General features: G+C 37.4%; 4 protein-coding genes across 4 annotated transcripts; all 4 read right to left on the reverse strand.

The window, feature by feature from the left end:
* Positions 1 to 281: 281 nt before the first annotated feature.
* On the reverse strand, positions 282 to 1,035 carry LOC119598526 (cuticle protein AMP4-like). The gene is made up of 3 exons (XM_037948152.1): positions 974 to 1,035; positions 666 to 871; positions 282 to 546 (listed from the first exon to the last, which is right to left on the reverse strand). Exons 1-3 carry the CDS (start codon positions 980 to 982, stop codon positions 360 to 362), a joined length of 402 nt encoding a protein of 133 aa, XP_037804080.1. The 5' UTR covers positions 983 to 1,035; the 3' UTR covers positions 282 to 359.
* A 2,415-nt stretch (positions 1,036 to 3,450) lies between these two features.
* Positions 3,451 to 4,164, reverse strand: LOC119598535 (cuticle protein AMP4-like). The gene is made up of 3 exons (XM_037948165.1): positions 4,128 to 4,164; positions 3,820 to 4,025; positions 3,451 to 3,702 (listed from the first exon to the last, which is right to left on the reverse strand). Exons 1-3 carry the CDS (start codon positions 4,134 to 4,136, stop codon positions 3,516 to 3,518), a joined length of 402 nt encoding a protein of 133 aa, XP_037804093.1. The 5' UTR covers positions 4,137 to 4,164; the 3' UTR covers positions 3,451 to 3,515.
* Positions 4,165 to 6,433: 2,269 nt separating this feature from the next.
* LOC119598543 (cuticle protein AMP4-like) lies at positions 6,434 to 7,150 on the reverse strand. The gene is made up of 3 exons (XM_037948176.1): positions 7,126 to 7,150; positions 6,817 to 7,022; positions 6,434 to 6,703 (listed from the first exon to the last, which is right to left on the reverse strand). Exons 1-3 carry the CDS (start codon positions 7,132 to 7,134, stop codon positions 6,511 to 6,513), a joined length of 408 nt encoding a protein of 135 aa, XP_037804104.1. The 5' UTR covers positions 7,135 to 7,150; the 3' UTR covers positions 6,434 to 6,510.
* A 2,541-nt stretch (positions 7,151 to 9,691) lies between these two features.
* LOC119598552 (cuticle protein AMP4-like) lies at positions 9,692 to 10,466 on the reverse strand. Its single transcript, XM_037948187.1, has 3 exons — positions 10,419 to 10,466; positions 10,074 to 10,279; positions 9,692 to 9,952 (listed from the first exon to the last, which is right to left on the reverse strand). Exons 1-3 carry the CDS (start codon positions 10,425 to 10,427, stop codon positions 9,760 to 9,762), a joined length of 408 nt encoding a protein of 135 aa, XP_037804115.1. The 5' UTR covers positions 10,428 to 10,466; the 3' UTR covers positions 9,692 to 9,759.
* Between the last annotated feature and the right edge of the window lie 1,884 nt (positions 10,467 to 12,350).

Consider the following 12,350-nt stretch of genomic DNA (forward strand, 5'->3'; position numbering starts at 1 on the left):
GCCTACTGAGAACGAGGCTGCTGGCAGGAGGGAAGTGGATTTGTTAAAGGTATATATTTGTACAACTGTGGTTGTAGATATTCAGTACAAGTGAATAAACGGCAAGGTATTCCTCCTTATTAGATGAAACGGCAGCCAGAGAATTGGTGAATCTTTATTTAGTTTCCATGTCCCCCCTAAATAACTTCCTCACCTAATGAGAAACAGCAAGTGAGAAGGGCCATGGCCATGGCGTGAGTGTACAAGTGTATAATAAAAAGGACGGTGGTGAAAAGCATGAATAAGATTATTCCATTTATTAACTTAAATATAAATAGATATAAAGCTCGTCATAGTATCACCAAAATTAAAAGGACCATCTACTCTTCATCCTCAAGAGCCTTGCGCTCGTCCTCGAAGCGGGCGAACTCGATCTGGTCGAGGACGAACTGGGGGATGGGGTGGGGGAAGGCGGGGGCCACGGGCAGGAGGGACGACTCGGGCTGGAAGCCGTTCTCGTCGGCCACGAACTTCACTTCGGCCAGGGAGCCGTCCTCCTGGGGGTAGCTGGAAGAACATTCGTCATGCGAATTATATTTTATAGGGAAATTGTAGGTGTGAGCATTTACAACACACTTTAGATTGCCGTTAGAAATAGAATAAAATAGAATCCAGTAGACCCTTACGCAAAGTATCCGACCATGTTGGCGCCGCCCTCTTCAGCCTCTTTGCCGGAGAACTGGAACACGATGCCGTTCTCGGCCTCGAAGTCGGAGCTGTGGGCGCCGTTCTCGTCGGGGTTCACTTGGCTGCTCCTCACGATGGCCACAGGAAGGTCCTCGGTGGGCAGTTTGGCGGCCATGGCCACAGAGACAAGGGCGAGGATGACGGCCTAAAAGAGCAGGTAAATTATAACTTGTTTCCTATACTGTTCATCCCTATTTATTTCAAAAACACGTTACTTGTGTGGCCCTTTCTCATGACGGTCACTTACGGTCTTCATGATGAGAGGCTGTGAGCGCGAGTGTGATGGTCAACAGACGATAGCTTGCTATATATACGGGAGGTGAGAGGCCGGTCCGAGGTCAGCGTAGCCGCTTAGACATTGTCCTGAAAGATTGGGTGGTAGCCTGTGATGTACGGTGTTTGGCGAATAATGAATAATGACGATACAGCACACAGGCAGAAAAATACGGATACACACGTATGTGCGTATATATAAGTATATGCATATATTTGTATATGTATATACAGTAGCCTACCTATGTAGAGACATATAAGTAGCTGCATATATACGTATTTGTGTTGCATACGTGTGCGCTGCACAAATACCTATAAGTGACTTCTTTACCTTCCACTCTGTCGTTCATGTGAGCGCATTTCGTTTTCATTTTGGTTTTGCTTTGAATGTGTAGTAAATGTGGTTATTCTCTACTGTAGATTTTAGTTCATTGAGTATATTCTCCTTTTTTATTCCTTTACATTTTTTTCTTCTTCTTCTTCTTCTTCAACAGATTTTGTTCTTTTTTGTATTATTCCCCTGTTCAGTTTTCTACATTGATTCATGCACTTGCACTCTCTCTCTCTCTCTCTCCTCTCTCTCTCTCTCTCTCTATATATATATATATATATATATATATATATATATATATATATATATATATATATATATATATATATCATATATATACATATATATACATATATATCATATATATACATATACATATTCTACAGATTATCTTTTTTGTTATGCTCTTCTACAGATTTTTTTCATTTCGTTTCTTATTGCAATCCCCTTCTAGAGAGTATCTCTTTTTCTTCTTTTTTATTGTTATTCTTTTCTTTATTCCCATTGAGGGCCGAGCAACCCTAACTGCATTTTTCATCAATACAGAATTATCTGCATTAGTTAAGCATCATACACTCACCGGAAGCACGAGCTACTCAAAGCCTTAAGTGCTTCCAAACTTCAAGATCATAAATAGAACAGAATGCAAATGTCAGTACTTTCTGCTTACTCGTTAATAACTCGGAGCGAAGACTAAGTGTTTAATTTACAAACATCTCATCAATTTTCATCGATTCGTCTAATTCCAGAGAGCACTCTAGACTTGATTCCTTATCGGTAATGTCATTTCGATGTTCTGTTTTCATTGTGTTTCCGAATGATAAAATACACGTCGTCTCAGCTTTTTTGGAATTTAATTTGTCTCATTAATTGGTGAAGATACGAAGTCTCTGATGCCCGAGAACGCACGTTCAGAATTTATCATAACAGGATTATTACTTCTAAAACTAATGAAAATAATAGGACCAGGCATAAGGATAAGCGAGTAGTTTTTTACCATGTGTACATATAATAATTACCAACTAAACACGATACTTTTATTACCTATGCTCTTCAGAACGAGTATCATTACCTATTTTGCTTCGTTGATATTTGGCATGTTTAATGTATTTATTTCAGGGAAAAGGCAGTAGAGCAATTGTATGATTTGTGCTAAAGACCTTTAGATAAGCGTTTATTTCGATATATGAAAAAAAAAACATTTACAATAATAGACCTCCGACCATCTACTTTTTCGGGAACGTACGTGGACCAAATATAATTATTTCTCCTGATTTGTATCCTGGAGGATGAAAAGCACACAGAAAGGTATGGATAGTTTTCCATTTTTTCCATTTTTTGAGGATGTGAAATATCGGTTGTATGATTATTGCTGCTATTACTCATTTGCAGTGTTTTGACTGGTATCGTTATAACTGCAATTATTATCATTTAGTTCTAGTTCATGGGGCAGTTTATCATTATAATAATTTCCATTATAATTCATACAATAATCATACTCCCTCATATGATTTATAATTACATTACTGACATTAGTACACATCAATACGTAATACTAATTGAGAAACGCAACTAGAGTGTTTTCAGTTAAACTGACATAAAATACGATAACGAATGAAGCTTTTATAACTACCTCGTGATATAATCGGTTTCAGCTCTTCGGAATTAAGCCAAAGTGACCTTCATAACTGATAATCACAGAAGCCGGTAAAAGGTTTCCGTGAAAGATGAAATAGTCATCGGGACTCAAAGGTTAAAGTGATGTACGAATGAAAATGATCTCATCAATATTGGAACGTCAGGACTGACAGTCTATTGAATTATATACATGTATGTGAGTGTATAGATTTATATGTGTATGTGTGTTTTACCGCTTTTATTTTTGCTTGATAGTTTTACCGTTTCATTTCCTATGTGGATTTGTCTATTTTCAGGATAACGTGACACGTGTGTTTTAAGGCAAAAGATAAATTTTATCAATCACCTTTTAATGTAGGCAAATATGCAGATACGAGGATTTAAATACAAATTAATATAAGCAAAGCAAAAGGACTCCGACCATCTATTCTTCAGCCTGAAGGGTCATGCGCTCGTCCTCGAGGAAAAGAGAAAAAGAGAAAAATACGTTTTCATTTATTTCGATATATGAATACAAATAAATAAGAAAAGGAAGAACTCTGACTATCTACTCTTCATCCTCAAGGGCCTTGCGCTCGTCCTCGAGGCGGGCGAACTCGATCTGGTCGAGGACGAACTGGGGGATGGGGTGGGGGAAGGCGGGGGCCACGGGCAGGAGGGACGACTCGGGCTGGAAGCCGTTCTCGTCGGCCACGAACTTGACTTCGGCTAGAGAGCCGTCCTCCTGGGGGTAGCTGAGAGGAGAAGAATCGTCAAGCAAACGTGTGGGCATTTCCAATACACTTTAGAAGATGCGTATTACCGTTAGAATTTAAAAAAAAAAAAAAAAAAAAAAATCAGTATTCCCTTACGCGAAGTATCCGACCATGTTGGCGCCGCCATCTTCAGCCTCTTTGCCTGAGAACTGGAACACGATGCCGTTCTCGGCCTCGAAGTCGGAGCTGTGGGCGCCGTTCTCGTCGGGGTTCACTTGGCTGCTCCTCACGATGGCCACAGGAAGGTCCTCGGTGGGCAGTTTGGCGGCCATGGCCACAGAGACAAGGGCGAGGATGACGGCCTAAAAGAGCAGGTAAATTACAACTTGTTTCCTATACCGTTCATCCCTATTTATTTCAAAAACACGTTACTTGTGTGGCCTTTTCTCATGACCGTCACTTACGGTCTTCATGATGAGAGGCTGTGAGCGCGAGTGTGATGGTCAACAGACGATAGCTTGCTATATATACGGGAGGTGAGAGGCCGGTCCGAGGTCAGCGTAGCCGCTTAGACACTGTCCTGCTAGTTTGGGTCGTAGCCTGTGATGTAGGGTGTTTGGCGAATATTGAATAATGGCATACAACACAGCAAACAAACTCACACCCATAACACACAATAACATATACGCATATATATATATATATATATATATATATATATATATATATATATATATATATATATATATATATATATATGCATATATGTGTACATATATTTATATATATAAATATATACATTACCCTTATGTATGTAGATAGATAGCTGCATCTATTGATATCTATATCTATATTTGTACGTGTTCCATGCGTGTGCGTTTACGTAAATACTTACAAGTGACTAGTTTACCTTCCCTCAAGTATGAGTCTTTAATTATCGTCTCGGCTTTGCCTTTGATATCGTTTATGCGTAAATGCTTGGTTATTCTCTGCTACACATTTTCATTCTAATAGTTTTTGTTTTTTGTTTTTTTCCTTCAATGTTCTTCTTTCCTTCCTTCTTTTTCCCTCTCTTCTACAGATTTTTTCCACTTTTTATTATTTTTTACTTTTTTTATTATCTACATTTTTTATTATTATTCTCTTGTACATATTTTCTTTAGATTTTTTTTCTTTTCTTATCTTTCCTTTTTGTTATTCTTTTCTAGAGTTTTTTTATTATTATTCTATTCTAAACTCCCATCAAAGGCCGAGCAACCCTTCTGATCTGTGTTTTCCATCCATGCAGTGTACCATGCACTCGCCAGAAACATAAGCTCGTAGTCTTAAGTGTTTCAAAGCTTCAAGATCATCAAGGTAACAGAATATAAATGTCAGTGCTTTCTGATTACTAGTTGTTAAGTAGTCGAAGCTAAGACTGTTTAATTCAGTTTGATTTTGTACACTACTTTCACGACAAAGTATGCCCATTCTATCGTACCTTTCTCTCAACCAGATATCAGTTCACACTGTATGTGTGTGTGTGTGTGTGTGTGTGTGATTATCATTATCATTACTACTCTTATTATCATTTGGCGATCTACTGACCATGAGCTTGCGATCCAGTACTAGGTATCTATCCTCACTTTGAAAAACCCTACTCTAGACTCTAGACAGTATGATAAACTATATATGGTTTCAACATTTTCGGAATTTGTCTTGTCTCATTAATTAATGAGGATACGATCTTAGTTGCCTGTAAATTCCAGGAACGCACGTCAATGCCATAACAAGGGATCATTATTTCTAAAACAAAGATACTAATAGCAGCAGCGCAACGGTGATCTACAAAGTCAATACTAACTAGACACACTACCTATACTACCTGTACACCTCATAGCGAGTACCATTACCTATTTTGGATTCGCTTGATATTTTCTCTGTTTAGCTTCCTTTGTAGCTCTGTCTTCACTGCAGGAAAAAGGCAGTAGAGGAATAGTATCATTTATGCTGAAGCTGTAGGCAAAGAAAATGGACACTTTCGCTTATTTTCACATGTAAAAAAATACAAGAATAGGATGCTGACCATCTACTCTTCCGGAAACACATGAACAAATTGTTATTTCTTCTAGTGCGTACCAGATATATTAGTCCTTTTATATTCAGTAGGGGATGAACAGCATACAGTAAGATAAGGATATTAGCGGCATAGAATATGGGTTGTGTGATTATTACTGCTTTTACTCATTTTCAATATTTTCGTAGTTATCACTATGACTGTCATTGTGAATATTATTCAGTTCTAATGCGACGGTTTATTATTATAATAATTCGCACAATAATCATACTCCTCGACCTGATTTGCAATTGTAGTACTGACATTAATCAATATATAATAATTATGAAACGCAACTGAAGGGTTTTGGGTTAAATTAAGGAAAACTAAGACAGTGAATTGAGTTTTTTATGCTACCATCCATTTCCTGATATAATCGGATTTAGCTCTACGGAGTTCAGCCAAAGCAGCTTTCATAATTCATAATCATGCACCGGACTGGAGAACGGAAGCCGGTAAAACGCTTCCTTGAAAGATGAAAGTCATCGGAACTCAGATTTAAAGGTGAAACACGAATCAAAATTATCTCATCAATATTTGATGAACATCAGGACTGACAGCTTATCAAATTATGCATATATATGTGTAAGTGTGTCGTCTACTTTACCTTCGCTTGATGTCCTATTCAATTTCCTATGTATATTTGTATAAATGTTGTAGGTAAATATAAAGATGTAAAGAGAAAGTTCCAGTTCCATTTATTTGGAGATATAAGTACAAATCAATAAATAAGGCAAAAGGACTCCGACCATCTATTCTTCACTTTCATCCTCAAGGGCCTTGCGCTCGTCCTCGAGGCGGGCGAACTCGATCTGGTCGAGGACGAACTGGGGGATGGGGTGGGGGAAGGCGGGGGCCACGGGCAGGAGGGACGACTCGGGCTGGAAGCCGTTCTCGTTGGCCACGAACTTCACTTCGGCCAGAGAGCCGTCCTCCTGGGGGTAGCTGAGTGGAGAAGAATCGTCAAGCAAACGTGTGGGCATTTCCAATACACTTTAGATGGTACCGTATCACCGTTAGAAATAATAAAAGTAAAACAAAATTCAGTATTCCCTTACGCAAAGTATCCGACCATGTTGGCGCCGCCATCTTCAGCCTCTTTGCCGGAGAACTGGAACACGATGCCGTTCTCGGCCTCGAAGTCGGAGCTGTGGGCGCCATTCTCGTCGGGGTTCACTTGGCTGCTCCTCACGATGGCCACAGGAAGGTCCTCGGTGGGAAGTTTGGCGGCCATGGCCACAGAGACAAGGGCGAGGATGACGGCCTAAAAGAGCAGGTAAATTACAACCTGTTTCTTATACTGTTCATTCCTATTTATATAAAAAAACACGTTACTTGTGTGGCCCTTTCTCATGACGGTCACTTACGGTCTTCATGATGAGAGGCTGTGAGCGCGAGTGTGATGGTCAGCGTAGGACACTTGGCTATATATACGGGAGGTGAGAGGCCGGTCCGAGGTCAGCGTAGCCGCTCAGACATTGTCCTGTGAATATGAGGTCGTAACCTGTACGGTGTTTGGCGACGCAACAGAAACATATAAACACACATAAATATTTTTGTGTGTGGGTGTTTGTGTTTGTGTATACAGTGTTCAGATATGTGTATACAGTTAAACAGATAGATATATCCATTTACCGTACATATATAGCAATATCTACATGCATCTTACGTTCAGTTACCATCTTGAGGGCCAACAAAGAGACACACTTGGCTTCTCAGGATTACGTTATCATAAACTTTGATATTATGTACGTGTATGCGGTTTATTTATTGCTAGCAGTGATAATTTAAATGATATTATTTGAACCATGAAATTAAACTCTTATATATATATGTATATATATATTTTTTTTTTTATATAAATGTTCAATTTCTTAAACATATATAACTTTCTTCCATGACGATCATAATTTCACAGGTTAATAATCAATATTTTATGTATGACCATCCCGAGAACCACACTTCACCCGCGGGTCTATACGAACGGCATCATCTCCACATATGCAGAACTAGTACTCATGATGTGACTTCTTTCAATTCCGCTCTACCATTCATGCACAGCACGTCTTTCATTCGTCTCTCGATCATGCAACGACTATCATTAATGTTGCATATGTCGATTATTTACTTTTAATTTTTTTCGTATTTTTTTTTTCTTTTCTTTTCTTTTCTTTTGTTATGCTACATCGTTACCACGTGTCTCCCACCGAAGGTCGAGCAACCCTGTCTAACTATATTTTCCTTCTCTGCAGAATCACTTGCGTTATTTAAGAAACATGAGCCACTCGAAGCCTTAAATGTTTCCAGATTTCATATTTATAAATATAACAAAATGTAAATGTATATCGGCATCTTGTTTCCATTCTAGAGCAGTGTTCAGTATGATAAAAGACATATCGTTTCAATTTTGGGGCACTTGATCTTGTCTCATTAACTGATGAGGATACGAAGTGTACTTGTCTGTGATGTCCGAGAACGCACTTCGAGAAAGTGTCATGAGAATCATTATTGCGAGAACAGATATTGATAACAGTAGTACACATCATGATAAACCGCGTGATTTTCAGGATTTATAAATAGTAAATACTAATTAGACACACTATTACTATCTGTGAACTTCAAAATAATTAACACTACATAATTTTGCATTCGCTTGATATTGTGCCTGTTTTGTTTTGTTTCATCTCAGGAATAAAGTAGTAGAGTAGTTGTATCACTTTTGCTGAAGAACTTTAAGCAAATATGCAATCATGAAGAGAAAGTGTTACAGACTTTTGCAAGAGTGGGATCCCATCTATTTTTCCGTTGACAAAGTATAATTTTTCCTGCGCTTGTACCCAGTTCTGTTAGGCGCCATTTAATTTCAATGGAGGTTGAAAAACATGCAATAAGGTATGGATGCTTTTACTCCTTCGTGGAAGTGGTTATATTGGCGCAGAATATCACATTATTATGACATAATGTGATTATCATTTAATTCTAACTTATGCTGCAGTTTATCATTGTAATAATTTTGATTATAATTCACACAATAATCCTACTCCTCGACATGATTTTAAATGTATATAATATATATATATATATATATATATATATATATATATATATATATATATATATATATATTATATCTATACATATATATGTATGTGTGTCTGTTTACGTACTTATAGTATGTTATAGTATTTTCTGTGATAACTTATGTTAAGAATAATGCTTCAGAAAAAAAATACAATATCACATATTTTCATTTATTTGGGTTTTTTCTTAACTCGTCTGTGAATGTCTTTCATAATTTGAAGTGATTTCAAACATTGACACATAGCTTGCAAAAAGGTTACTTCAAAGCTGATTCTTCTTGCAGAAAACATCAAGGAAATTTGGCTATTACGAAGGTTAATTAGGTAATAATACCTTGACACATGACTATGATATACACAATCACTTTACTCGACAGGAATGAATAATTGCTTTGAGAGAGTCTTAAAACTGAAAAATTATTTTTCATAATATTAAGAATTATATGCTAAAAAACCAACTATGCCAAAAGAAAAACTTCTTCCAATAACATCCCAAAGTTTGTTTCTTGTTTTTTTAGATTGCCTAACTGGCCTTTCATATATCACAATAACCATTTAAATTTAACCTACACTATTAATCAACACATAATTTACTCAGTTATCTCTGGTTACAGCCTTTTCTGTCTACTTGACTAGTAACTTTAGAGAAAAAGATCTATACTTCATTTATATGCAAACAGATAGCCCAAATTCTTCATAATTACCATAATTACTGATAATTAACCCATAAACTCCACCCATTCCTAGAATATTCATACAAATACACGTGACAATGTGCATCTGTGTGTTACCAATTTTACGTACAACGGATATGTGTTTTTAAGGCAATAGATAAGCTTCAACCATAATCAAATGTATCAATTCCATTTATTTCGAGATAAAAGTACAAATAAATAAAAAAGCAAAGCAAAAAATCGACATCTACTCTTCATCTTCATCCTCAAGGGCTTTGCGCTCGTCCTCGAGGCGGGCGAACTCGATCTGGTCGAGGACGAACTGGGGGATGGGGTGGGGGAAGGCGGGGGCCACGGGCAGGAGGGACGACTCGGGCTGGAAGCCGTTCTCGTCGGCCACGAACTTCACTTCGGCCAGAGAGCCGTCCTCCTGGGGGTAGCTGGAAGAACATTCGTCATGCGAATTATACTGTATAAGGGAATTTTAAGTGTGAGCATTTACAACATACTTTAGATTATCGTTAGAAATAATAAAAATAACAGCATTCAGTGTTTGCTTACGCGAAGTATCCGACCATGTTGGCGCCGCCCTCTTCAGCCTCTTTGCCGGAGAACTGGAACACGATGCCGTTCTCGGCCTCGAAGTCGGAGCTGTGGGCGCCGTTCTCGTCGGGGTTCACTTGGCTGCTCCTCACGATGGCCACAGGAAGGTCCTCGGTGGGCAGTTTGGCGGCCGAGGCCACAGAGATAAGGGCGAGGATGACGGCCTGAAAATATTTAACTGGCTGGAATTTCTAATTACGGGACTGACTTCCATGAAGACGATCATCAGTATGAGATTAGAAACACTGAATTTTTAGTAGATCGAACAAAACTTGTGATCGTTATTAATAAAGCTGAACTTACAGTCTTCATGTTGAGAGTCTGTGAGCGTGAGTGTGCCGATTACCGAACCCCGCCCTGTTATATAGGCAGAAAGTGAGAGGCTGATTCAAGGTTAATCTAATCGTTTGTTTAGGACTGTCCTGTGCGTGTGTGTTAGGCAAAAACTCACACACAGGTTCATATGGCAGATACACACAGGTTTTGGATGTTTATATTTCCTTTCATGTTTCCATACAAAACCGTGTGTGTATTAGATACAAACACAAAGTATGTACAATATATGTACAAACACCCACATGCACACACATATATGTATGTATATATACATATATATGTATATATAAACATATATATATATATATATATATATATATATATATATATATATATATATATATATACATATAGATATATATATGTGTGCGTGTGCATATATATATGTGTGTGTGTATACATATATGCATTTCTATTTGTATGTACATGTACATATATACACCAATTCGAGGTGTATGCATATATACATATATATGTATTATATATATATATATATATATATATATATATATATATATATATATATATGTGTGTGTGTGTGTGTGTGTGTGTGTGTGTGTGTGTGTGTGTGTGTACATATGTATATATTCATAAAAATGTTTATATATTCATTCATATATATACATGTTCATATGTATATACATATATAGGTATATATATCCATATTCACATATAGACATATATATATACATATGCATATATAGATATGCATATATATACATAAATAAGAACATATATATATATATATATATATATATATATATATATATATATATATATATATATATATGTGTGTGTGTGTGTGTGTGTGTGTGTGTGTGTGTGTGTGTGTGTGTGTGTGTGTGTGTGTGTGTTTATGTGTTTTCATTCTTGGTTTTGCATTTAAGTTCTGTGAAGATTCTTCTTTTTTTCAGCTTTCATCCCAGCTTTTCTTTGGGGAAAAGTGACACGTCGTGACTTTGTTCTTCACCCGATAATGAAAGGCTGAGGAGTTCATGTTTCTTTTGAAATCATTCGACGAGGTAACTTCATTCCACTTTCTGATTTTTCTTTTCCTTATTCTTGCTCTTCAGCTTTTCCTTTTCCTCATTTTCTTCCTCTTCCCCCTCCTCATTCCTCTTTTCCGTCCTCCTCCTTTTGCTTCATCGGCATCTTCTTCGCATCGTCCATAAGCCTTTATTTTCCCTATTTTGTGTCTGTCTCTTTCGTTTTGTTTTCACTTACGAATATGATTTCCACCACGATATATATGTACTTGATACAGAGATACAGATATGACGTGCAAACCATATAATATGAATCTCAATCACTGAATTATATAATATTGGTGTCTAGGGAAGTGGTTCCCAGACGGTGGGTGCGGGGAGTAACGGGGGGAGGGGGGGAGTGCAAAGCCTTAGGGGGGGAGAAAAATAATGTGGGCTAATTTCACAGACTTTCGTTGATGTTCAAAGTGTCTACCATGTCTTAAATAAATACTGTTTTGCAATATAAAAAGACGATTGTATCTATTTTCTTTCTTTCTTTTTTATGCCTAAGTGTATGTAAGGATTGTTGTATATAATTTCTTTCTTTCTTTTAGTTTATAGACAGGTATTCAAAAATGGAATAGATGATACAGGGAGGTCGCGGATCTGTAAGCGGTTTGAGAAAGGGATTGTGAGAATAAAAATGTTGGGAACTATTGCTCTTGTTTGTCTTGGCAACGATTTGATTGCAAAGTAATTTCGCCAACTTTACTTAAGCCGTTTCTAGCTCCTAAGTGGCATAAATTAACGCTTAGATCTTTATGATATATATTGTATGGTCTAGTGCCCTTAGCCTATTCATTCTGCAGAGAGAGAGGGGTGTGGAAAAAGAGAGAAACAGAAAGAGAGAGAGGAGAGGGGAGAAGGGAAG

The sequence above is a fragment of the Penaeus monodon genome, chromosome 4 (genome assembly GCF_015228065.2).
Source record: "Penaeus monodon isolate SGIC_2016 chromosome 4, NSTDA_Pmon_1, whole genome shotgun sequence".
NCBI lineage: Eukaryota > Metazoa > Arthropoda > Malacostraca > Decapoda > Penaeidae > Penaeus > Penaeus monodon.

Bases quoted from the DNA above. Each gene is read 5' to 3' on its own strand.
- LOC119598552 (XM_037948187.1), bottom strand. The intron at 9,953-10,073 runs GTAAGCAAACAC...ATGTTCTTCCAG, and splicing joins AACATGGTCGGATACTTCGC to CTACCCCCAGGAGGACGGCT.
- LOC119598535 (XM_037948165.1), bottom strand. The intron at 3,703-3,819 runs GTAAGGGAATAC...TTCTCCTCTCAG, and splicing joins AACATGGTCGGATACTTCGC to CTACCCCCAGGAGGACGGCT.
- LOC119598526 (XM_037948152.1), bottom strand. The intron at 547-665 runs GTAAGGGTCTAC...ATGTTCTTCCAG, and splicing joins AACATGGTCGGATACTTTGC to CTACCCCCAGGAGGACGGCT.
- LOC119598543 (XM_037948176.1), bottom strand. The intron at 6,704-6,816 runs GTAAGGGAATAC...TTCTCCACTCAG, and splicing joins AACATGGTCGGATACTTTGC to CTACCCCCAGGAGGACGGCT.